Genomic DNA, 26250 nt, shown 5'->3' with positions numbered 1-26250 from the left:
GCCTGTATTCCTAGCAAGATAGGAGGTGCAGGCCGGAGGAATAGGAGGGATGCAAGGTCATCCTGTGTCAACATATCCTGTGATAACAAAACACAACAAAAGCAAGCAAAAAAATAAATGCTGTAAAGGCAAACAATTTCTATTGATGGAATTTTTAATAGCAAGTTATGCCAGATATCTGCAATGAGCGTGTGAAGTCTATACAAATTCAGCCCTGTACAGCTTGCTTTATCAGTTCATTTACTGTCAATAATGCCACAGATACAGCAGTACAGTCCCCATTTTGTAGATGCTGAAACTGAGGCTCAGAGAGATTAACTCACTGTCCAAGAAGAGGAACTAACTGTCTGGTCCACAAAGCAAGTCCAGAACAGCCAGGACGACACAGAGAAAGCCTGGCTCAGGAAAACATACAAAACAAAACAAAGAAACTGTTCACAAAAGTTTGGCTCTGAGTGACAATTCTAAATCGAAGTTTCTACCTAATATAGCCAATGCCCAACTCACATTTATATCCAAATATGGGTGTATAATAATGTGTGGTTTGGGTTGTTTTAATTGACATGGCCTCAATCTGGCTGCAGTGTGTATGACAGGTTTCCGGGAGTTCCTGCTATGGGTCATAACACCAATCCACAAAGCAACAGGAAACTAAAATGGGTTAGAAATAAACAACCTTTGACAGAAAATGCAGCACCAAAAAGCAGACCCAATGCACGTGGACCGGAAGACAGTTCTATAAATAACCACACTGCTGGAATGCTTGAGGCATACGTTTCATTGCACAGAAGACAGGAAACTTCCCAGTGCGAGTTCACTAACACAGGTCATTGTGTCTTTAGCCTTATGAACATCAAGTCAGGTGAGCACATATGAAGGAGTAAAACTGAAGAGGAAACTTCTTATGAGAGTTCAAGTATGTTCGAATAACACTGACCCCACACACACAAGCGACTGTTTCCCCACTTATTACATGTGTGACCTTGAGGAGGTTAGTTATGACTGTTGGCACTCCATGGACTGTTCTAGTAGACGAATCTCCCTACTAGTAATCCACGTGTTTACTACGCTACCTTGTACTTAGTACGGCCCAAGAATACAGATATCATACAAATGTGGTATGTACGGTAATGAACTTCCGGAAAGATTCCTTGCCCAATGTCAACATGCTGGCCTGAGAGTTGGGCTCTACGCCTCTGACGGCAGGTCCTGGGACCTACTTCTCAACACTGCTTCCAGTATGCCCTGGGTTTCCAGTTCTTTGCTTGGAATAGGGTATGCTCCCTTTCAAATTCAGTGTCACGTGAAGAAAGGCACTTGAAATAGCTGACTCAATGCAGCATCCAATGCCTTGGCACAAGCCAAAAGAGGAATGCTAAAGATTTAGCAAGTGGACAAATGGCGTCACCTAAAGACCAGAAGACCCCACGTCCCTCATCCTCATTACACCATCTCAGGAATCCATACCCACCCACACTCAGAACGCAGGTGCCACAAGCCTACCAAGGACGGGAACTGCAGCAAGTACTTTATCCTAGCCATTAACTGAAGCAATCGGATGAGGTTTCTAGCCTTCCCAACTGCAAGTTCTCCAAGAGTCTGGGAAACGCAATGGAATGTAGTCACCACCTATCCGACCTGCCATCTTTGGTGGAACCAAACATCACCAAACAGACCCTTACCACAGAAGATCTTTCTAAGGTTGAACCCTTAGATACTTAAAAAAAAAAAAAGTAAAGGCCAAGATCCAGGATAAGGAAGGAATTCCTCCTGACCAGCAGAGGCTGATCCTTGCTGGTAAGCAGCTGGAAGATGGCCGCACTTTTGACTGTAACACTCAAAAGGAGTCTACCCTTCAACCTGTGTGGAGACTTTCTGGTAGTGCTGAGAAATGGACAAAGTGTTACAACCACTCCCAAGGAAATGGCAAAACTAGTTGTCTTCCTCCACAGTGTCCTTCTGATGAATGTGGTGCTGGAGTTTTCGTGACTAGCAGCTTTGACAGACACTGCTGTGCAAGTGTTGTCTGACTGCTACAGCAACTCAGAAGACAAAGTAGTTGTGTATGAGGCGATATAGAAAGGAGGGGAGGGGAAGGAAAAAGAAAGAAAAAGCACCAAACTTTGAGATGGCCTAAGCAAAGAGTTCTGTTTCTAGCACTTCCTAAGTATGTGATCTCAAATCTGTACAATCTGAAGCGCCATTGAAATGACAACTGTTTGCCCACAGGACGACAGAATGACGATTTTTTTTTTTTAAGCCCAGGCGTTCGACTCAGGCCCGGGTGGAATTTAAAACTCCATCACTTGGGAGCCGCGTGACCTTCGTAAAGATAGCGCTAAAAGTTTTTGTTTCTTCGTCACCGCTAATAATTATTCCCGTCAGGTGACGTCCTAAATATCAGGAACTATTTTACCAAGCTCCCAGGCAAGGCTCTAAATGCGGGCTAAGTGACACAAGCCCCGCCCTACCCTTGTGAGCGTAAAGGGACCAGAAGTCCCGCCCCCCGGCCTTAAGGTCGAGCCGAACTCTGCTGAACCAGTCACGGATGGTAGCCCCACGAGGTCCCCCCCCCCCGCCCCGAGGTCCTTGAAAAACTGTCACTAGCACCTAGATCCCGCCCGCTCCTTGAGACCCCCCCTCCCCCTCTCCCCACCCCGAGACTACTCACCACCTATAGCCCGGACTACAGTGAAACACACGCGCGACACCGGAGGCGGCCGGGCGGCGTCATGACGTCACGGGGTGGTGCGGCGGCGCAGGCGTAGTACGTCACGGGCAGCGGGGCGGCGAGAGGTGTTTCGACCGAGGTATCCTCACGTCCCTCGCTCGGACCCCAGCATCGGAAGCTTCTTTCGGGGCATGAGCTGAGGACACAGCTCTGAGGCTAGCGGGTGAGTACTCGAAGCTCAGCGCCATCCTGACCGCGGGGCCTTGGCGGTGACTGCCGGCTCCGGTAGGCTTCTAGGCCCCGCCCCGGATTGTCCTGTCCCTGGCCCGGAAATAACAATCCCATTAGGGACTTTTCGCTGCCAGGGATCGGGAAAGCCTGATTCCAGCCCTGACCCCGGGGTTAGCGTGTAGGAATAAGCGACCCTTGGCCCCTCCTGAATTCTAGGCTTGATGCAGCTCAGCTGGGAGGAATAGATAGGCATTTTGTGAACTGTTACTCTAAGGAGTTGTCGCCTTTGCAGACCCCAAAAGATTTGATGGCCGCATACTGTCTCATTAGATTTTACTGTTTCTCACATGTCCGCGTGCTGAGCTGTCACATATATGTTCTTGTTTAAAATAACCACGTGATACAGGAATCATTGTCTCCAGCTTTGGAAAGAAGAGAATTTACTTTGTTTCATTCATTCTCTCAGAAAACAGCGCCCACTCTGAGCCATGCAGTCCACTGTAGGCTGGGCATAGAGCCGTGATCACAGCGGCAAGGCCCAGTGCTGTAGTAGTTTTTATTATTTTGGAGACACAGGCAGAAAGTAAATAGCCCATTGTAGTCACAGTATATGGGAAGGGGAAAAGTGACAGGGTCAGAGAACGATGAGGAAGTTTCCTAAGGGAGAGACTGTTACCAAAGGCACTATAGTTGGGAAAGTCAAATTTGAGTCCAGATCTCTCTAGCCCCATGTCTTGTATTCTTCCTATTGAAACATGGACGCTTTGGCACTTTTAAGTATATTTTGATGTTACTGTTGCTTTTAAACATGAGCACAGGAATTCTAGCATTCAAATCGAACTCCACTCACTCTATAGTGCGATCCTTGCGTTGCCCTTCTCAGTGTTGTTTACAGTATCTCCCTATCTATCCTTAATTACTTAAATCTGTTGTTTTTGTTTTTTTTTAGTTCTGTTCCCCTTTCAAAAATTTCTGAGAAAAGGGACTATTTCCTACAAGGCCAAGCTCTGAGGCACTTCTAGATATAGAAGACATGTTTTCTAGCAGGGAGGTCTGAAGTCTGGCACAGCACAACCTGTTATTATCCCTTGATCATAGTATATACTTATTAAAATTTTTATTTTTATCTATCAACTCATTTTTTATCTTCTCAGCAACCTTAACTACTAAGCAAAACAAGGTTTATCTTTATGATTTTTTTTAGATTTTTTTTTTACTCTATGTGCACAAGCATTTTTTTTGCCTGCATCTATATATGTGCACCACATGTGTGCAGTAACTGCAAAAGTTAGAAGAAGCTGTCTCATTTCAAGAGCAACATGTGCTCTTAACTGTTGAGTCATCTCTCCTGCCCCTCAAAGTTTATTATAAAACATGAAGAAACTGGGCCAACAGGGTGGCTTAGCCATTGAAGGTGCTTCCCATCCAAGCCTGACATCCTGGGTTCAATCCCTGGGACCCAAGTGAAAATGGAAGGAGAGGACCAACTCTTGAGAGCTGTCTTATGGTCTCCCTGTGCTACATGGCATAAACAGCACCCCACCACCCCCACCCTCTGATAATAAGGTCAATAAATAAGAACGAGGAAACTAAAGTGCCAATGAAAATTACCTCCAGTGGAAATGGAACAACTTAAAACCAGATCTCTTTTGGTTTTTTGAGATAAGGTTTCTCTTGTAGCTCTGGGTGTCCTGGTCTCGCTTTGTAGACCAGGCTGGTCTTGAACTCACAGAGATCTGCCTGACTCTGCCTCCTGAGTGCTGGCATTAAAGGCGTGTGCCACCATCATGCCTGGCTGGCGCCAGGCTTTTTGCTCTTTGCATTGTTGCCTCCATCACAGCCCTCATCCTCCTTGTCTGTGAGATGAGATACTGCAGGAAGGAAGACTAGTGGTAGTTTATCGGTCTTGAATACTTACAGAAGCCTGGTTCTAAAGGCTGTAGGGGTGTAAGTTGGCAGAGGTACTGTCCTTGGGAGGGGACGAAGGTGAACAGAAGTCAAGTGACTTGCTGAAAATCACACTAAGAAGGCAGTCTCTTGTTTCCGCCAAAACAGTAAGCTTGGTGATCAATAACTGATAGATACTGGCTACTTACTGTTGTTAAGCACAGTAATTTTCTTACGTACCTAGTCTTCACAGCTAGCCTATAAGGCAAACACTATTGCTTTTAATTCTATATTTGAGGAAAGTGAGACCTGTAAAGTTCAGATAGTTACCGAGGTCATACAACCTGCTTTCAAATCCAGCTCTAACTCTAGAACCTGTGCTCACAGCTTTGTGCCATGTCCTCCCCTGTTGTGTATCTCCAGGAAGAGCAGGAACATAAGCTGGATTTCCCTGCCCATTCCCTTCAACGCCACCAGGACTGTCTCCTTTTCCCCTGCAGCATTATGTGCTGATAGAGCCTTTGGCCTCCTGCGTCATGAAAACTTAAAACTCGCCACACAACCGTACTTCTCTATCCTAAAAGGCGACTCTGGCTGCCGGAAGGGCTGTTCCAAGGGAACTGGCCCAGGGCTCCTGCTGGGGAGTAACAGGCCTCTACAGGACTGCCCAGAGAGCATGCCCTCCTTAGACAGCTGCTTGGATTGAATGTCAAGTCTTATGTTCACACAAGGTTGTTTCACTCTCCTGCCTGAATGTTCACATTGCCTTTAGTATTTCTTAGAGATTGATGGAAGCAGAAACCAAAACTCTTCCCCTGGAGAACGCATCCATCCTTTCAGAGGGCTCTCTACAGGAAGGACACCGATTATGGATTGGCAACCTGGATCCCAAAATCACAGAGTAAGTCCAAGTCGCTTAGTTGATATGCGCAGAGGCTCAGTGTCTGCTGCGGATGCTCGAGAGCCATTCCACAGCACCTTGATCCCTTCAGTTGTTTGGAGTTTTCACCCAAGGGGACATGATGCTATTCTTAGCCGTTTCCACGCTTTAGATTTCCATTCAGACAGGAGGGGGAGCGGAAACCACTCTGAGGAGCACCCCCTTACAGCTTGGGGTTTAGATGATGGAAAAGAGTAGATGAAGACATTAAGAGCCCGTGCTGACTCACACATCCATCCTCAGTCATACGAGAGGATGTTAGTAAATACAATGCACAGTCCAGTGTTCCCATGGCCACAGTAACATCACATGAAGACAACACATCTTCAACATCACTGTCACTTACATGGATACCGAATGATAGCCACACTTATGTGATTTGAGCCTCTGCAGGTTTAGGAGCTAAACTCTCTCTTGTGATGTAAAATTATCTCTTTTCCTCTTTCCTAATCCCAATCCTTGAATATATATGTCATCTCATGCTAGCCTCGCATGAGCAGCTTCCTCTCTTCTTGCCTTTTGTGTTTACTTAGCTCTACCTAGGCCTGACCCTAGGACTGCTGGTTTGTCCCAAAGCTGGCTTTGAGTACTGACTCCGTGGAGGTCAGTCTACTTACCCTTTACTATTCTGCCACCAACCAACACCTTCCCCACATCAGAGAAGTCGTGGAAAGAAAAACCTATTCATTCTCTGCCAAGATACTCCCTTTCACTATAATGGCCCTAAAGGAAAAGTCAGGACAATTGTGTTCAATTGGTAACGTGATCTTGGGTAAGGTGATTCTGCCTCTAGACCCTCATGTCCGTTATTACAGGGAAGAGAGTGGATGGTACAGAGGTCCCCAAGTGATCTCAACCCATGGAGCCTGCTTAGGGAGTGCCAAAAGAAGAGTGGCAGTTGACGAAAGGCTTCCAGGGCCTCTTCTCCCTCCTTGGTCAAAGTATCTCTGGAGTCCTATTTTACACAAGGCTTCCTCAGATTCGCTTATCACAGGGCTCCTCTTGTTTAAACTGCTCAGCATAGTGTGGGGCACACACCAGATACTCCAATCATTTTATGAATGACTGAAAACCAAAGGCACTCAGGTGATCTCTAAGACCCCTCCCTCCCTCCCTCCCTCCCTCCCTTTCTTTCTTTCTTCCTCCCTTCATGTACATTGGTGTTTTGCCTGCATGTGTGTTTGTGTCAGGGTGTCAGATCCCCTGGAACTGAAGTTAAAGACAGTTGTGAGCTCCTGTGTAGGTACTTGGAATTGAACCCAGGTCCTCTGGAAGAGCAGCCAGTGCTCCTAACTGCTGAGCCATTTCTCCAGCCCCACCCCCACCCCACTCTGACTTTCTATGGTTCTGGGGGTGCTTACAGTAGTCAGTCAAGTGGGGCCCATATGCCTATTCACAAAGATCTGGAGACTACTTCTTATTCCTCCGTTCTGAGAGACAAAATATGCCTCAGGTTGGTTCTAGAATGATTCCCCATAAACACTGGGTACAGAATTGAACAGTTGCAAAGAGTTCCACTCTTTGTTGAATAGGAAGAAAGAGCCATATCTCAAATCCAAAGTATGTCCTTTGTTGCTGTTGGTTGGTGGCAGAATAGCGAAGGGTAAGTAGACTGACCTCCACGGAGTCAGTACTCAAAGCCAGCTTGGAACAAACCAACAGTCCTGGGGTCAGGCCTAGGTAGAGCTAAGTAAACACAAAGGGCAAGCCTGCTCATGCGAGGCTAGCATGAGATGACATATATATTCAAGGATTGGGATTAGGAAAGAGGAAAAGAGATATAATTTTACATCACAAGAGAGAGTTTAGCTCCTAAACCTGCAGAGGCTCAAATCACATAAGTGTGGCTATCATTCGGTATCCATGTAAGTGACAGTGATGTTGAAGATGTGTTGTCTTCATGTGATGTTACTGTGGCCATGGGAACACTGGACTGTGCATTGTATTTACTAACATCCTCTCGTATGACTGAGGATGGATGTGTGAGTCAGCACGGGCTCTTAATGTCTTCATCTACTCTTTTCCATCATCTAAACCCCAAGCTGTAAGGGGTGCTCCCCAGAGTGGTTTCATCTCCCCCCTCCTTGTCTGAATGGAAATCTAAAGCGTGGAGGCAGTGTTGGTTGGCTGTGGTGGCCGTAGTTCTCCGTAACGAGACCTCTGTGCTGCGCATGCCCTGCTGCCTGTCAGAGGGCTTCACGAGGGCATCTGCCGCGGGCTATGTCAGAGTGAGTCAGGAACGTATTCCTGACTCACATCTTTACCAGGAACATGGATTAAGACCTCCCCGTTGATGTTTCCGTCAGAGGCAGACATGAAATGCCAGCTGTAGGGCAGGGCTTGCTGGCTGGGAGTGCAGTGCTCCACCTGGAGTATCCCCACGTCTGTATTGCCGAAGCGCTGTTCTCTAACTTCCTTCCTGTGCAGTGATTTGTCTCTCAAACAAACAGATGTGGTACATAATTTATTTTCAGAATTGTAGCTGCCGGTCAAAGCTTACGGTTCATCACATGAAAGCTTAGTGTCACTCTGCTAAATTCCATGAGTCTTACGGAAATGTTATTTCCTTCAAGTTACCCAAGTACATGACCTTTCAGATGCTGCTTCTCAAAGGGTAGAAAATAGTTAGTGAACCTAGTTAAGTGATTAACAGACAGTTGCTCCCCAGGATTGAAGGGGATGAACACGTGGTACTTACGTTGTCAGTTGAATCCAAATCTCTAATCTTCTAATGACTTGAAAGGGCAGTTTACAAAACATCTTCTAGTTTTCGTAATTGAGCTTACCCAACCAAAAGCTGCTGCCACTTCCTGCTATTTCCTCTTCTACAGACCCTTACTCCTTTCCTGGGCCTGTATCCCAGCTCTTTAACACGTATTCGTAATCTTTTACAGAAGTTGATTGGAATGTTTCTCCTTTAGAAATGTTCACTTCCTTTTAGGAAACAGTCAGAAATAGTTACAAGGGATCTAATATAATCATAGGGAGTATTTTTTGTTTTTGTTGTTTTATACATAACAGGTATTTTGGCTGCACGTATGTCAGGTACACCACGTGTACGCCTAGTGCCCTCAGAGATCAGAAGAGAGCATCAGATCCCCTGGCAGAACTAGAGTTCCAGATGGTTGTGAGCCACCATGTGGATGCTGGGAATGGAATCCAGGGTCTCTGGAGGAGCATCCATGCTCTGAACCTCTCTGAGCAATCTCTCCAGCCCTGATGGTGGTTTTTTGTTTTTGTTGTTGTTTTGGTGTTTTTTTGTTTGTTTTTTCAAGACAGGGTCTCTCTGTGTAGCCCTGGCTGTCCTGGAATTCTCTTTGCAGACCAGGCTGGCCTCAAACTCACAGATATCCAACTGCCTCTACCTCCCAAGTGCTGGGATTAAAGGCGTGCACCACCACCACCCAGCCCGATGGTGGTTTTTAAACAGCGTTTGAACAATGCAGTCTGTCATTCATTTTCCCCCGACTTTTATTTTGTGATTAGTTCTGGTCATTCTGTGTTTATCTGCATCTTTTGGTTACTAATCTGAGTTTTTTTCAAGCTGTACTAAAACATTCTTCAGTCCTTTCAAGAGTATAACAGTCTGGTGCTCAGATGCTCTGTCCTTTGTGCTCACGGTGATTCCTTACCATAGCCCAGCTGCCGAAATGCCTGGATCCAGCTCTTCTGGGCCAGCTACAGTGAGCCCATGTGAATAATTACAACACAAGCACTCCCAAATACTGCTGTAGTGTAAGGTAGAGCTTTTGTGAACATAGAGGGATCGTCTTGTCAGTACTGCTGTTTCCCGACTGTGCTACATGCCAGAAGCAGCCGTGGACGAGGTACCTGTTGAGAGTAATGAGCACTTGTTGCTACAGCGTAGTCAAGCCTAGGTCCACGTGCTCTGCGCTGTGCTCCACTTCCTCAGCTTCACTGTGCCTCGTGCTTCTGTAAGGTGAGACTGTTTAGCTACACGACGGGGCTGTTTTCTCCGACTGTAGCACTGCACTTCTTCCACCTCCCAGCAGCCCGGGTGAGGGGAACAGATTCGCCCTCTTTGGTAGGAAAAGGAAAGTTACACAAGTTGGCTCGGTTTACAAAGCAGTCTCTGATAGCTTTGGTTTCCTCCTGCCTAGTTCGGTGCACCTTCACTCAGATACTCTGTAGTCGGAGTAACTGAGCAGTCATGACCTACAGCATCCTGTTTTGAATTTAAACATGTGGAAACTTCTAAGTTGCTGTGGGTCCCAGACTATAAGCTTAGGACAGCCCCTTTCAACATCACCAGTGCTTTCTGCACGGAAGCCAACCGGTTAGTGTCTCAGAAGTTGACTGCCGTTCTGTACTTAGTGCTAGTTTTCTTACTCAGATATTAAATGTGCTCTGTAAAATAAGTAACTAAACCTTGCATTGTATGTAAGTGCCAGAGACTGTCAGTAGGAATTCCAATAGTGCCTTCTAAGCAGAGGGGAAGTCATGAATGCATGTAAGTCAGGTAAGAGAGAGAGCTCCATAGAACCAGAACCAGAAGGACCTTTTGGCTTAAGGCGAGAACGACTACTAAATGGCAGTGAAGCGGGTGGTTGACAGTAGAATACAGTCAGGAAAAGATGGAGCCTTCAAGATGTATTTAGACATGTTGAATTTCCCGTGGAAGAGCCCCACAGGATGCTAACAAGAACCTGCTACCAGGACAGTAATGTTCTAGCAGGGGAATCAGCTGCACACATGCAAGGCGGGTTTGAAGGGCCAAGGCTGGGGTGCAGGGTAGTCAGGGGATAGTCACCTGTGAGCGCTGCCACAGAGATGGGACAGGGAAATTACAGTGGTGGGAGGGTCTGAGCTGTGAGAAACAGGAGTGAAGAAGAGTGGCGGGTAAGGCTGATTCTGAGGGGGCTGCTAGTTTTGTTTTGTAACACTGGGGCTCAAATTCATAGCCTCCGGCCCTGGAGAGGTCTTGCCTGGGAATTAATTCACATCCCCACTGACCCTAGGGTAGTTTGTGGTGAGGAAATCGGTTTGCAGCACAGTGAGTAACTTAAGGCTAAGAGGTGGGGAGCCTGCCCGGTGCAGGTGGCCTTCTGCTGCTGACTTTGAGGGGCTTACCTGGATAAACCAGAGCTCACAGGAAATGGATGCATGAGCCAGGAACAGCAGTTTGTTTACCTTTCTCAGTCCGGTCCATAGTCTTCCTTCATAGTCCGTGGTTTGCATGAAGTGGCATTTGCTGTTTGCTTAAATTTGAAACAGTAAAGCATTTACTAAGGGGTAAGGCACAGGGCAAAAATATTCTCCTTGTAATAGTTTCTATTGACGGGCTGGAGAGATGGTCAGAGGTTAAGGGCACTGGCTGCTCTTCCAGAGGTCCTAAGTTCAATTCCCAGCAACCACATGGTGGCTCATAACCATCTATAATGTATTCTGATGCCCTCTTCTGGCCTGCCAGTGTACACGCAGGCAGAGCACTGTAATCATAATAATAAATAATAAATTTAAAAAATCATTTCTATTGGCTATAAAGAAATTTTTCTCTAAAAACTATATACTAAAAAAAAAATCTAGAGGCCATTTCATTGGCTCTTTGTTGCCTCTCCGTTTCCTGTAACCTCAAATCAGAATTTCCTGAACACACATTCCTCATGGCCTGCCCTACTCTCTGCTCTCTTCCAACAGGTCAGACTTTACCTTTCTCATTGCATGGTGTTCACTCACACTAATACTGCATTCAAATGGCTGTGTTTCTGGAGCTTTTCTACACTCTTGCTCTTTGTGTGTGTGTGTGTGTGTGTGTGTGTGTGTGTGTGTGTGTGTGTGTGTGTTTATCTTCTCTAACTAGCATTGAGGGCCTAGAAGAGAGTTGTATTCGTCTAGAGGTCCTGATGCCTAGTTGGCCCTTAGCACATAGTAGGTGTCTGTTTTAGCGTTTGTGCAGGAGATTGCTTCTATGCCACCAGGCAGGAAGGCTATTTTGATGACTCATTAGGAGAAGGAAGCACTGATTGGGTTACAGAAGTGATTCTCTCCCAGAGGCAGCAGGGTGCACGTTTCATTAAGGGCGCGAGCCTGCTGATGAGGACTGAGCCCCCATACTCCGGCAGCAGATGAGAGTACTTGCAGATGTGAAAGCAGAGGCTGCAGGCTTCTTTCACTATCAGAGCCTGCAGTCCCCGTCTCCAGGAAGCAGAGCAGTAAACATTTCATTCCTTTTGTTTCAGTGTTCCGATAATTTCAAGAAATTATCAAACAAGAGAAGAAATCCTAGAGAAGTTGAAAGACACAGGCCTAAGCAGATGTTCCTGGGTTCTTAAGGTCACACATCTCAGGCAGCGTGTGTTTGTTAGCTTTACAATGAATAATCTGTTGGCATTTTTTTCCTGAGTAAATTAAAATTCATTTCCTAGGAAATGCCAATCGCGTTACCTTCCTGCTATTTAGCAGAACGCAGCTAATGAAAAGATAGTTGCGCCGTAGTAGCCTTAAGTTTTGTTTTGTTATAAATGGGTTTGACCCACCATTCTGTGGCGTTGGCATGGTGTGAAGGTTTGAATGGGTGTTGAAAGAGCAGGTGTGGCTATGAATTAGAGCCCATGGGGGAGGCTCAGCCTTGCTGTAAACCTGTTCAGATAATCAACAACAGAGGTTTGTATTAGAGGGGTCTCCCATTCCGCCCCCCCAAAAGAGTCCTGCATTCTCACTAGGTAACTGAGGACCAGATTACTATCCACAATGGGGCTTGGGAGCCTTTCATCCTATCCCAGGACTAGACCTGTATTGTATCTTTCTTCAGTGGTATCAGACAGCTGACTAAATATAAGAGACTTGCTTATTGACACATGTTAGTGTCAGATTTAGTGCACTGTGTAATGTGTTTCCTATCTCTGCTTCCCAAAGGAGACCTTGCTCAAGAGTAAAATCTTGGTGAGTTTCTCCTAGAAAACAATATGACTATAACTGTGCCGATGAGGACTTTGCTGACTCCCCGCGGGGCAGAATTCCGAGGAGTAACACATTTAGCATGTGGACTGATACCTTTTTAGTATCAAGGGGACAGCATTGTTTAGAGAAAGCCTTGACTCCGTTTGAATAGTTGAGAGGATGCCAGGAGGAAGGCCAGAGGAAAAGGAAATGGGAGAGCTGTTGGTTTGTCTCACCCTTACATCGGATGACAGGAAGTCAGAATGGAGAGCAACCACAGCAACCTGCTCAGGCCACATCTGTATGGGAACCCACTGAGTGTTAGGAGCGGGAAGATAAGAAAGGGATAAGCAGACGGCAGGCAGTAGTGTGATGAGCCTCTGCTGGGAGTGAACTCCTCCCCTGACTGTGTTTAATGTGACCGTGCCCCAGAGGATACGCTGTAGTACTGAGGCTGAGGGGGGCTGATGCACAGAGCTGGCCAGTGTCCCCCACGTGGTGAGACCAGCCTCGGTCGTGTTTGGCTTCCATGTTGTCCTAATTTCCAGTCACGTTTTAAGCTTTGTGGAAATGCCACTAGCTGTAGTTTGGGCTTTAGCAGAGTCGGTCTCAGGTACAATTGTGTTTAATGACTAGCTACAAAATCTAATACCAAGGTGTTTTAGGACTGCTTTTTATTTGTGTGAATAGGGATGGTTCTGCAACTCTGTTTATTTTTGAGACAGGGTAGGTTTGAGGTTGTGTGTGTGTGTGTGTGTGTGTGTGTGTGTGTGTGTGTGTGTGTGTGTTTCTGATGAAGTTGCAGATACTCACAAATGCTATTTCATTGCCAAGAAATTAAAAGGTAAATAAATCAACACTATTTTTAAAAGCTTTTCTCCAAAAGAAAAACAAGCGGTCCTTGTGGCAGACAGCTGCCCGTTAGGTGTGGTTTTGTTGTTTGGTATTTTGCGCTGGACAGATGCATAGGCATGATGATCCTAGTTCCCGTTCTAAATAGAGGCAAACAGCCCTGTTTCCAAATAAACTAACAGCAGTTTGCAGAGAACGTTTTTTTTGCTGAGGTGAATTTTCTCCCTTTTGTAATCTCACATTTGAGGCTGAGCGGCCAACAGCATTCCCGAGTGAACTCTGTGCTCTTCTGTCTCCACAGATACCACCTCCTCAAGCTCCTCCAGAAGTTTGGCAAGGTGAAACAGTTTGACTTCCTCTTCCATAAGTCCGGTGCTTTGGAGGGCCAGCCCCGAGGGTACTGTTTTGTTAACTTTGAAACAAAGCAGGTAATTGAGCTCCCTCCCCCTCATAGTCTGCACTCTGTCCACGTCATAGGCAGGAGTCCTGTGTGCTTATCCTTGGTGTGCTCACACTGAGCTAAAGGATATGCTCCTTCCACCAGTGGATCTAGGGAGTGCAGCTTGTACAGACGTCCTCTCCCTGGCTGGGCTGGAGGGCTTTTACTGACCACATGATTTGGGATGCACATGTTGAACCTGTGGACACTGCCCTTCCTAACTTGTTTTGTTTGCTGCTTCAGTGGCGGGCCAACAAAATCTCTTTTTCTTTCAGTTGATTCTATAGAGGCCTTGTTTCTGACAGAACCACTCACAAACAGTCATTTCATGTTTATCTTTTAAACATGTACCCTTCTGGGGATAGGAAATGGTTCAGCCAGTAAAGTGCCCAAAGGGTAAGTGGGAGGACCTGAGTTCCGGTCCCAGTACCCACATAAAGGCCAGGCATGGTGGCACACAATTGTAATCCCAGTGCTTCAGGGAGGGGCAGAGGGTGGGACAGGCCAATCCCCTGAGCTAGCTGGCCAGCCAGTGTAAGCAGCCCTTGAGTTACAGGTTCAGTGAGACCCTGCCACAAAAACCAAGGCAGTGAGCACTCAACAGTGACCTGACTGCTACGTGTGCACACGCATGGGCCCACACACACACCACTCATGTTACAGATATGCATACATAATGTATGTATACACATATATGTGTAATGTGTTATATATGTATGTGTATATATCCCATTGTGTCAATACATGCATACATATTTTATTTATGTGATGTTGGGATTAAACTCAGGACCAACTGTCTATTCTTTTTTTTTTTTTTTTTTTTTTTAAAGACAATCTCACTTTGTAACCCCTGCCTGCTTCTGCCTCCTCTGTGCTATGCTGGGATTAAAGCCGTGCTCCATCTTGAGCCTGGAGTCATATATACTAGCTAGGTAACCCTGTTGAGCTACCCTGCTCAGTAGCACATGTTGATCTTCAGTGATCTGTGTCTGAAATTGGTACATTTCACATGTGACTTAGAGGACAGTTAAAAAGTAATCATCAGGTTACATACCTGTAATCCCAGTATTCACGAGGTGAGTGTAGGTGGGGATCTCTGAATTTGAGGCCAGCCTGGTCTTATAGTTAAGTTCCAGTGCAGCCAAGGCTACACAGTGAGGCTCTGTTTGAAAAAATCACAATTTCTGGTAACTGCATGACACTATATGGACTTATGTTACCTGATCCCCAGGTGTTAGTTATTTGAATCACCACCAGTGATTGGTTATATAAACATTATAGAGTCAGAATCATTATAGCTATAACTACATGTATTCACTGCATTTACGGAAATGGAATGGATGGCATCACCAAAAGGCATCGTTTTAGTCATGCATGGTTGCGCACGACTTTAATCCCAGAATTTAGGAGGAGGCAGAGGCAGGTGGATCTCTGATTTTGAGGCCAGCCTCGTCTACAGAGTTCTAGGATAGCCAGGAGTACACAGAGAAACCTTGTCTCAAAAAAACAAAACAAAAGCTGGGTAGTGGTGGCGCACGCCTTTAATCCCAGCACTAGGGAGGCAGAGGCAGGTAGATCTCTATGAGTTCGAGGCCAACCTGGTCTATGAAGTGAGTCTAGGATAGTCAAGGCTACACAGTGAAACCCTGTCTCAAAAAACCAAAAAGGAAAAAAAACAAAAACAAAACAAAAGGCAAAAGCATAATTTTTGTTAATGTAGTTGCCACAGCTGGGCATGGTTGTACTTGAAATTCCAGTACTTGGGAGACTAAGTCAAGAAGATTGAGAGTTGGAGGGCAAACTGGACTACACAATAAGGAAAAGAAATCTAGTTGCCAGAGTACCCACCAGAGATGATGATGCATCAGAGAGTTCTAAGATTGCACAAGAGCATCATTTATCCTTACCAGTGCTGAGAATATTTCATTTCGTCTAACTTTTGCAGATATAGGCAACAAATATGTTGTTATTTTAATTGTCCACTTCCTTGGAAGCAATTAAAGGATGTTCATACAATAACCATTTTTAAATGATTTTCCTTGACAGAGTGATGAGGATTCTTGCAGACAGTTAAATTCAGAAGCCATGTTAGGGATGCATGTTCATTTAAAAACCCTGGACTAGGGCTGGAGAGCACCGGCTGCTCTTCCAGGGGACCTGGGTTCAATTTCCAACACTCACATGGCAGTTCACATCTGTCTATAACTCCAGTTCCAAAGGACACAACACCCTCACACAAACAGATACAGGCAAAACACCACTGCACATGAAATAAAAATAAAATAAAATAAAAATCCTGGACTAGTAGTCATAAAACATACTTTATATTCTTGTATCTTTTATTTAACTTTGAACAAGACTCTTTTGCCCTCAGTTTTATCTAAAAATGGGGTAAAGGAAGAGGTTCTCTTTCACAAAGCTGGGAGGCCATGAGGCTATGGAAGTGTGCGTACTATGGCAAGGTTCACATTTAGTATCACATGTGTGAACTTTGAAACAATGTGCAGAGATGGAAATTGTCCTTTTAGAATAGTGTCCCTTGTAAGCTTCTGCTGCTCCTGATACTATAGAGCTAAGAGCACTGTGGACATTCTGAGCCCCAATGAAACAAAACCATGTCTCCTATCTAGCACTGTGCGCTTCAGTGGCGAATTCTTGTGGCTGGTGAATAGCTAGTGCCTGATACACAGTGGATATTAGTAAGTGTGTGTGTGTTACTCCTCAGCCTCGGCACTCCCTGTTGATACAGGACTCCTCACCCCGACTAGATACGCGTTACACTTGGCTGAATGCTTCATGGGTACCAGTAGGGCAGAGGGTTGTCAGGATGGGCAACACAGCCAGGTTTGCGAGAGTGACTTTTATCCAGCTTTAGGGATTCTTTTTAACCTTGTTACTGCTAGATCTGATCAGGAAAGGGTCAGGAGAGTTTGTGCTCTGCAAACCAGGTGTGTAGATGGACGCACACAGATTCCTTGCTCGGTCTCTTGGATTAGCCCCTGCTTTTTCCTTTCGCATTCATATCCGTGAAGCTGTAACCCATAGCCCAGGATATGGCTCTGGAGCTCCTGAGGGGAGCACAGGTTTGTGATGTGGTACTCTGCACGCCCTAAAGCAGGAGTGCAGAAGGATAACCCCTGAGAGGGCAGTGCTGCCGCTAACACTCAGGAAGTGCCTCCTCTGTGCTCCCTGCTTTCATGCCCTCTGAATACTCACAGCCACCCCTGAGGAACAAGTAATAGTGACCACATTTTACAGCTGACAAATGTAGAGACTTTAAGTGGCCTGCCAAACACTCTACTGCCAACAAATGACAGGATTTGAAATTAGGTTTCACTTTTAAAACTTCAGATGTTGTTGCTGTTTTGCCATATGAAGTTATAAGCCATTGCCAAGTTACCAAAAGCAATTTGGTCAGAAACCCAGCTACTGAAACTTGCTGGCCCTATGAGAATCCGGGCAGCTAATAAGCATTTGAATTTCTGATGAACTCGTGTCCCTCTCTTGGACAGGAAGCAGAACAAGCCATCCAGTGTCTGAATGGCAAGCTGGCACTGTCTAAGAAACTGGTTGTACGATGGGCCCATGCTCAAGTCAAGGTAAGTCTACGGGAGACACAGCAAAACGCCTCCTCCTGAGTGTCTGAGGACAAGCTCCGACCTCTGCATTGCATTGAGCCTCTTGGTCTGCAGCAGCCCTGCTTTGTTTTCTTGTGCTGCTGTTTACTGTGTGTTTTGCCAGACTTTGCTTTTGAAAAGCGTCTCAGGAGGGAGCGAATTCCTTCATTGTTTCTCTACACATGCCCACAGATCCTGCTCTGATTGATTTTTGCATGTGGCTGATGTGTACGCTCAGACCTCTGTCTCTGTCTGTCTGTCTGTCTGTCTGTTTGTTTGTTTGTATGGGAGATGTTCTTGGGAGGGGAAAATGTATTTGTTTTTAAAATTAGTTGCTGTGGACATTAATAGACTCTAAGGAGAGTTTGAGTGTGTTTATTGTTATAAATGCTTAAGAAATTGGTAGTTTCTCTGTTTAAAACAAGGCAGTCTCCCTCTTTCAGGAGTTGGGAACGAGACTGTGGATTTGTGGGACTTGGCAGGGTCTATATGTCTTTGGGCCCTGAGAAATGGACCACTGCCCTGTCCATCTTATAATCTTATAGTTGGTCTCTTGGGGAAAAGCCAGGCAGTGGTGGCACACACCTTTAATCCCAGCACTTGGGAAGCAGAGGGAGGGGGATCTCTGTGAATTTGAGGAAGACCTAGTTTACAGAGCAAGTTCCAGGACAGCCTGGGCTACACAGAGAAACTGCCTTGAAAAAAAAACAAAAAACAAAAACAGAGAGAGAGAGAGAGAGAGAGAGAGAGAGAGAGAGAGAGAGAGAAGGTATTGTGTTGCAGCTGGCACAGCGGTGGTGAGTGTGTGGACCGTAGCAGTCCCAAGCGACAGCTCCTGCTGCAGTGGATCTGGACAAACCTGCCAGCAGAAGATGTGCTGCTGTCAGAGCTGCTGCTTCTGCTCATGGCTAGATGAACCCAGATTGTTATCTGAGGCACACTGCTCGCTTCCCAGCACACTTCCCCAAAGGGACTCAGTAACCTGACATCCAAATAGAATATTCCTGCTGAAAAGCAGATTGCAGAAGCTGTGAGGCCTGTGAGCCCAGATCTTGATGGTGAACACACTTGCTGTCTAAGACACAGAATTGCCAACTGCTTTCACTCACATTAACACTAAGTCTCATTTGCCAAATTGGCTGGTGTTTTCTTGTCCTGCATCTCATTGAAGAGGCAAGCAGGAGAAGCCCCATCATCCTGCCTTTCCTTTGAAGCCTCTACCTCGTGGCTCCTTTTTGACCAGAGACTCTTGATTGCTCTTAATATCGCACTTACTTTTCCCAACAAGTGTGTAATTACCTGACATCAAATTAAGCTCCCTTCCTATGTAATGTTTTCTGCATCCGCCACTGAACGTTGTTACTGTTCCTCTGCTCCTCTCAGGCCTATTAAGAGTTGAGTATTGTGCTCTGTACTTCGCAGAATCTACCAGAATTTTAAAGTGTTTTGAATAAAACAAATATTGTAAGAGGCATTATATGGCAGTTTAAGAATGTAAGAGGGCAGCCCTGCTGTGCATTTGTACCATCTGTGCATTTGAACAGTGAAATTCTTAGCCGGGAAATTCTTCCTCTCCCCAGTGAAGAGGACTAGTGACTAGATAGAGGCCCTTTCTTGACTTCTTTTCCTAAACTGACAGCTTTTAGGACAAAACTGTGAGCACTTTTACATTAATATTAAATATAAAACAGGCCTAAGGTTGTCTGGAAATATATTGGTGATAAACTGGATAGGATTAGCATGATTCAACTCATGCCGTACAGTCAGGTCTGGTTTTTGCCCAGGTGAACTAATTTGCCCTTTTTCTCCCTTTCAGAGATATGATCATAACAAGAATGATAAGATCCTGCCCATCAGTCTTGAGCCGTCCTCAAGCACTGAACCTGCCCAGTCTAACCTCAGGTAGGTGGCCCCTGCAGGACTGTCGTTCAGCAGTTCAACTGTTCTTCTTCCACGTCTTCATCTACAGGCTCCTAGTCTAGACTGGATCCCTGCTTTGTTGTGTTGTAGGATGTGTTCAGTATAGAGTCCCTCTTTTTCCACACTCCCCCACCGCTGTCACGTGCCACCATGTATAGAATTCATTCTCTCAAAGAAGAGCAGGTTTAATTGTCACACACCAGGCCTTGAGCTAGTGCTGGGGCTACCGAGATAAATCACATCCTTACTCTGAAAATAAGCGTTCTTAGGAGGCCTCGGTCCCCGGTGTTCGCATCATATGCTAGCCCCTCCCTGGCTATGGCCTCCCTTATGTTTGCAGACGTTTAATTCTATGCACCCTTGCAGCAAGTAGAATAGTTTTGTTCCAGTTTGTAAGGATTGTCAGTTGCTTCTTTGGAGTTAATTCAAAACAGGAGCACTAGGAGTTGAGTAGGGAAAAGAAGTTCAGTGGGATTTTAAGCAGAAGCAGTTCTGTGTGCGTGTGGTGTTTGGGGGTTTTGCTGTTTTTGTTTTTTCTTTCTGTGCATTGTAGCTTAGGGAAAATTTTTAACAATAACAGTAACAATAGTCAGGATCTATTGAGCTTTCTATAAGCAAGAACTATGCTAAGTACTTTACTTAGAGTATATCCTTTAATGCCATAAAAAGTACTTCACATATGGGAAAACTGAAGCTTAGAAAAGTGAAATATAACTGCTGAAACTATGCTGGTAGTTGGTAACAGAACCAGAATTTAAAAACAGGCTTGATGGACCATTTTTCATCTGCTACTTCAAAATTGCCCCAGGTTAGAAATAAAGATACATATTAAAGCCTTTTCAGGAGAGCAGAAGAAGGCATGTGAGGGAACACCTGGAGGTCGGAAGCTAGCACATACACTCAGTCTGTTGTAAGATTATCAACTCTGTGACACCTGTGTGGACGGAACACCAGACAGGAAGGACACATGTCCTCCTTATATGTGATGTGCACTGAGCTGCACACCCTTAAAAGCAAGGGAAGGAGACAGTCTTGAAACATTTCTTCAGAGTCACTGAGAGATCATAGCCATGTGCCGTCCTCCCCATAAAATCTGACACTCCTTGACCACAGGTCAGTCTCTTAGAGATCTGCATAGGTCGCCCGTGCTGCTCTCTGACCTCACACTCCATGGACTCCATGTTATGGCGAACATTGCTTTACCTTCTCTGCCTCTGCACTTGCAGCTTGTTTACCAGATAGCCTGCTGATTGCCACCTAATTTTTAGTCCAGAGAATCTCGGCCTTTATTTTTCTTTTAAAACTATGCCTCAGTAGATGAGGTTGTTTCCCTGTGACTCATGCAGATTGAAGTCTGGCTGTCTCATTAATGGAAGAAAGACCAAAATGCATCAGGATTTGATTGTAGTGTAGGCTGCTTCTACTGGTGGCATGTATTCAACGGATTGCACGTATTTATGGAATCCATGTTTGAACACTTGCATGCAGGGAAACCATCTTCCTCCTCCCACGTTTGTTCCCTTCTTGTTGACTTAGTTTTTAATTTGTTTCCCACAAAAATGTATGGGAATATTCAGCCGCCCTGTGCCCTTTGTGGATCTCTAGAAGACCACGTGGACATTCCTTACAAGCCATAGACCTTTGACAGCATCAAAAATGAAAAATGGGGAATCTGAGGCAACACATTACTGCCTGAGTGCTTTGCATTCTGGTCCAGGTACTGCAGTGACCCCAGTCAGAAGCAGGCCCCTCACGGCTTATGTAGCGTCCCTCACTTCATCCCTTTTGTAGCTGTAGAGCTATGGGGAGGAAAAAGCAAAGGCTTTTTCAGCAAAGAAACTGGTTGAATCCTCGTCCCGCAGGTTGTTAGCATTGTGAGCCCTGAGCACATTTCTTTGCATTTGTCCCACACAGCCCTGCAGCTAACCCTTTGGACTAGAAGCAGTAAAGTCCTGAGCATGGTGGGTGTCTGGCTCAGTGTAGCATACTTGGCTGTAGAGATGGCTCAAAGGTGAAGACAGTAGCTGTTCTTCCAGCAGCCACATGGCGGGCCACAGCCATCGGACCCTGGGGGCACCAGGCACAGACATATCTGCAGGCAAAACATACACATAAAGTTAAAGTTTTTTTTGTTTTTAAAGAGAGAAAAAGAGACTTAATAAGAATTCTAGAATTATTTTTTAATATTATTCAGTGGTCAAAAAGATGTGGTGGTATATTAGATACTAATGACATGGGCTTTTGAGCCCATATCTCAACTCTCACTAGCCATTTAACATTTGTGGAAAAAAAGAAATATAACCTACCTTTTAACACCATTGTCAGTCCTGTCTTTTTGTCTCCTTTCTGACGAGCACTAAGACACTGCCTAGAGTCCGTGTCTGAGGACTGACTATTCACGAGCATGTGAGCTGTGCCCAGGTTATATTATAAAAGCAGAACTGGTTCTCAGGCTTTGTCTTCTTGGTTCCTGTTTATAATTTTATGTTGTGTTGCTTCCCCGATCCCCATCAGCATGAGAAGGGGAAGCTACAGCGCTTTTGAGCATACCTAGTTCCCTCTCACCCTCTGCTGTGCTCTCTCCAGTGTCACTGCAAAGATAAAGGCCATTGAAGCAAAGCTGAAAATGATGGCAGAGCATCCCGATGCAGAGTACCCGGCAGCGCCTGTGTATTCCTACTTCAAGCCACCTGATAAAAAAAGGACTACTCCTTACTCTAGAACAGCCTGGAAGTCTCGGAGATGATGGTTGTGAATTACCAGAGCAGCGAAAGCAAATGTCTCCATGTCTGAAGTCCTTCGCCTTTGTACTTTGTAGATGTGAATGGTACTACAACGGAGCACAGTCTCTTTTTAGGGCTGGTCACATGACACTTGGGGTAGTCATATGGATGTGTCTTCCCTGAACTGTCTGGAATTGAGCACCATCCAGAATAAATAGGAATGTGTCCAAACTGTGATGTGAACACTGAGATGCTCTAGTTGGCTGCTTTGTTTGGATTTGTACTCCATGAACACAGTGTGCCAGGGAGAAAAACAAGCATACAAAGTCATTATTTAAATCAGGAAGCTAAATTTATTAACATCCACCAAAAACTTTTGGCATTCTTACGTATACACATCTTTTCAACATAAGCAAAAAGTAAGGGCAAGGGTGGGAAGTGAGAGACAGTTTTAGAACTGTTTGGGAATTTACTGTGGAAATCCTTCAGTCAGACAAAAGAGAATTCTTGGCAAAAAGCAACTGATCCCTTGAGTGAATGTTGTAGCAATCTGTTTAAGAATTATGCTTATTATTTCCAAATCTCAATTAGGAAAACATGGTGTATGTCTTCAAATTGTTGATGTGAACAAAGTGTAGAATCAACATTTAGCAATTTATACCACAACACATACTCTACTTGGAAATCCAGGTTTTATTCTCTGGCAATCATGGTTTTGAATCTGAGTAACCTCACCTTCTGTAATACCAAAATGTTATTACCAACCTGGATTTTAATACACTTACTGCATGAGATTGTTTTATAGCATGAGGTTGTTCCAGTTAGAATCGTATCATGATCAATCTAGGTAGAAAACCAAAATGTCTTTGAAAACCTAAAGTTTACTGTATTGCTCACTCTCAAGCATTACTTTCTAAAAGTCCTATGGGGTAAGTAGTGGCTGAGTGACCTTGTGCAGTTGAAAAAGACAGTGCAGTAGGCACCGGGAGTCAGGGAGGCCAGTGCTCTGGCACCAAGACCGTAACACCGTAACCACATTGTTGTGTCATTTTGGAAGACTGCACGGCTTCAAAGTGAGCCTTATTCTGTCAGCATGCTTCTCTTCTCTCCAGATAACTGTCTCTAGCGTAGGGACGTGCACAAACGGACAGCCTTGGGACGTGTGTCTTCAGCCTCGTGTTGATCGTTTTGGTGCCAGGCAGGCCTGACAGACTGTTTCACTAGCAGCACCATTCTTCACTGGGCAAAGCACTGTCACTCACCGCAGGTGCCACCCGTGATGACTTGGATTGTAGAAACTCAAGTCTCCTTGGGGTTAGGACACTTGACCTCTGAGGTTTCAAAGTCCACGGAACTGCTTCAGAGGAACCCTTACCACTTTTCCCAAGGCCAGTCTTTTTAGCTAACTTTAGATACTGAGTACGTTGGGAATTTATTAGTCGTGTGTATATGATGCAGGAAACTCTCCTTCCACTTGGGAGCTCATTCAGGGAAGTGGGAACACTGGCTCCCATTTGTCTGGTGACTTCTCAGAATATAGAACTCACCGTTTCATCCTTAAGTTCTCAAAGGGTTGTGGTGGAGTAGAGCTCCATGCCAATAGCCTTCTATTTTTAATAGGAACCTAGAGAATACTTAGGGTTATCTAGAGTTGTTTCTTTAGAAACTAGAGCTATTTATTTGTATTTAAACAATGTCTATGATTTGTACCGATTCTTACCCTCTCTGTGAATAAACTCAAGATGGTATCTGTGTGGTCTTAACGTCTTTTATCCACGGCCTGCATCAGAGCTCTGGTAGACTGCTCTCCACTCAGATCGGCCCGTGTGTCCAGGTGATGTGCTTTCAGTGTCTTCTCTCCAGAAGGTTCCACCGGCCAAGTCGCTGCACACTTTTGCCTGCCTAGCCTTGCCATTAGAGGTAAGGACATTAGAGAGCCTGGGTGGTCTCGTGGCATAGGGGACTGGAGTCCCTGCACGTGTCCTGTGTTCCCTCTCTCTAAGCAGAAGTTTTAAAGGAATGAATGTGTGCATTGCAAATATGCCGAAAGGGTCTGAAGAGAGACTTCAGAGTGCAAGGGTTAGCCTGGGCTACTAAGAGGTGCTCTGTACTGCGAAATTATTCTTTGTTTTGCTGTTTAGTCAATATCATCTCACTTTCATTTTGACTTGTTTGAGTGGAGAGTTGATGGGAATACTGAGTGTGAGGTGGGAGCGGAGACTGAGATCACGGCCGCACTCTAACCTGCTGGCTTCCTGTACGTGGGGAAAGGGTCACCTGAGGAGAGGACTCACAAAGCACGTTGTAAATTGGGAAAGCCAAGCGTTCTATGACTCTTGTCTCTTACAAAGATGAGCTGCTAATTTCCAAATCCATACATATATCTCTGATTTTTATACTAGTGTATAAAATAACAAGATACTCTTGCCTTTTAAGATAAATGTTAAAACACTTCCTGTGTGTAATCACTCTGTTCCTAAAATATTTGAACCCAGCAAGTAAGTTTGCCCTTGATTTCTTTTTTCTTTTCTTTTCTTTTCTTTTCTTTTCTTTTTCCTTCTTGTTCTTATCTGGTCCCTCTTCCAAACACATGTTGAATATGATGACTCCTCACCCAACACTGCTGTTTTCGCTTGGGTCACAGCTATTGCCATGTCTCACTGATCGTCCCCCCCACAGAGAGGATTTGAACTGAAGGGGTTGAACCCAGGAGTTTGCTGTGCTAGACAAGTGCTCTATCTTTGAGCTACATACCCAGCCCTTTTAGTGGTTTTTCATTTTAATAAAGCATCTCATGCCGTAACCCAGGCTGGCCTTGAACTTGTGTCTCAGGCCTCAAACAGCTGGCCTAACAAATCTTGTCACCTGACCCAACAATCCTTTATTAAAAATTCATTTTGAGGCCGGGCGTGGTGGTGCACGCCTTTAATCCCAGCACTCGGGAGACAGAGGCAGGCGGATCGCTGTGAATTCAAGGCCAGCCTGGTCTACAAAGCAAGTCCAGGACAGCCAGGGCTACACAGAGAAACCCTGTCACAAAAAAACAAAAACAAAATTCATTTTGAATTGTCACTCTCAAGCTACATACAATAGCATGTATCTGTTGTCTTAGCTGTGTGAGAAGCAGAAGTAGAACCATTTAAGTCCAGAAAATCATGGAGAGCCTCTACACCATAGCAAGATGTTTAAAAGTTCAAACAAAGGAACAAATAAAAGGCTTTTCACCACTTCTATAATAAAATACAAACATCTAAATGGTCCCAAGTGACTTGTGCTTAACTACCTGTCCACCCTATGGCCTCTTCTCCCCTTGGCCACTGTTGCTTTGGGTACAGGGAAGCAGCTCCCCAAGAGGTTCCATTGGCCACTGCTGTTGCCTGGGATGCTCTTGGGCCCACACCATCTGTTCATTTCTCTGCTTATGTGTCAGTGATTAAGAGGCTGGCCTTGGCCTCTCATTAAAATTACATCCCTGCCACTTTTCAGTTCCTGCCCTCTTATTTTCTAAATAGAACTTACCACTACCCAACATTCTGTATAATTTGGTATCTGTCCTTTGTTTAAAATACAAATGTCGACTTCAAGAGACAACTCTGCCACTGCTGTGCCACCAGACTGTTAAACAGCGCCTGTCATGTAACACATGCTCAGTGAGTTTGCTGATTGAGGCACTAGGATCCTGGTGACTTGAGAGTCTCTTCAACTCTCGAGTCCATCCCACCTCGCCTCTTTGCTGTCCAGGTGGGAAGTAGGGAAACCCAGAGGCATGATGTGACTTAGGCAGGATTACACAGTTAACAGATGTTACGGTGTCGGTGTGTCCCTCAAGGGTTCACGTGATGAAGCCGAACCCAAACTCGCTGTAAAGGATCAAGAGGTTGGACAGATGAGCCAGGTCTGGTGGCGCGTGCCTTTGATCCCAAGATGTAGAGACAGGTGGCTCTCTGGTCTACAGAGTTCTAAGCCAGCCAGAGCTACATAGTGAGACCTTGTCTCAAAAAGAAAAAAAAAAAAAAGGAAGATGAAGGAGGAGGAAGAGGAAGGGAAAGTGAAAGATGCACAGTAGAAGA

General features: G+C 45.3%; 2 protein-coding genes across 4 annotated transcripts in view; one reads left to right on the top strand and one right to left on the bottom strand.

The window, feature by feature from the left end:
* The window catches only part of MRRF (mitochondrial ribosome recycling factor), a 54033-nt gene extending 51239 nt beyond the window's left edge, over window positions 1–2794 (bottom strand). For both annotated transcript variants that reach the window (XM_084797546.1, XM_084797547.1), the window contains exon 1: window positions 2672–2794. The gene's annotated coding sequence lies outside the window, so the exon portion shown is untranslated. The remainder of the gene's footprint in view (window positions 1–2671) is intronic.
* Window positions 2755–23928, top strand: RBM18 (RNA binding motif protein 18). 2 transcript variants are annotated; one of them, XM_084797548.1, is made up of 6 exons: window positions 2755–2894; window positions 5562–5690; window positions 13783–13909; window positions 17433–17519; window positions 19354–19439; window positions 22044–23928. In XM_084797548.1, the coding sequence occupies exons 2-6, from the start codon at window positions 5578–5580 to the stop codon at window positions 22201–22203; spliced, it is 573 nt and encodes a 190-aa protein (XP_084653674.1). In that variant the 5' UTR covers window positions 2755–2894; window positions 5562–5577; the 3' UTR covers window positions 22204–23928. The 2 variants fall into 2 exon arrangements, with proteins under 2 accessions (XP_084653674.1, XP_084653675.1); XM_084797549.1 differs by having other exon boundaries at window positions 2768–2894; window positions 5572–5690.
* Window positions 23929–26250: the final 2322 nt, after the last annotated feature.

The sequence above is a fragment of the Acomys minous genome (genome assembly GCF_964271855.1).
Source record: "Acomys minous genome assembly, chromosome: 10".
Taxonomy (NCBI): Eukaryota; Metazoa; Chordata; class Mammalia; order Rodentia; family Muridae; genus Acomys; species Acomys minous.
Note: the sequence above shows the minus strand (reverse complement) of the source record. Positions and strands in the feature narration are given on the sequence as shown.

Bases quoted from the DNA above. Each gene is read 5' to 3' on its own strand.
- RBM18 (XM_084797548.1), top strand. From the start codon at position 5,578: ATGGAAGCAGAAACCAAAACTCTTCCCCTGGAGAACGCATCCATCCTT. The intron at 17,520-19,353 runs GTAAGTCTACGG...TCTCCCTTTCAG, and splicing joins GGGCCCATGCTCAAGTCAAG to AGATATGATCATAACAAGAA. The intron at 19,440-22,043 runs GTAGGTGGCCCC...TGCTCTCTCCAG, and splicing joins CCTGCCCAGTCTAACCTCAG to TGTCACTGCAAAGATAAAGG.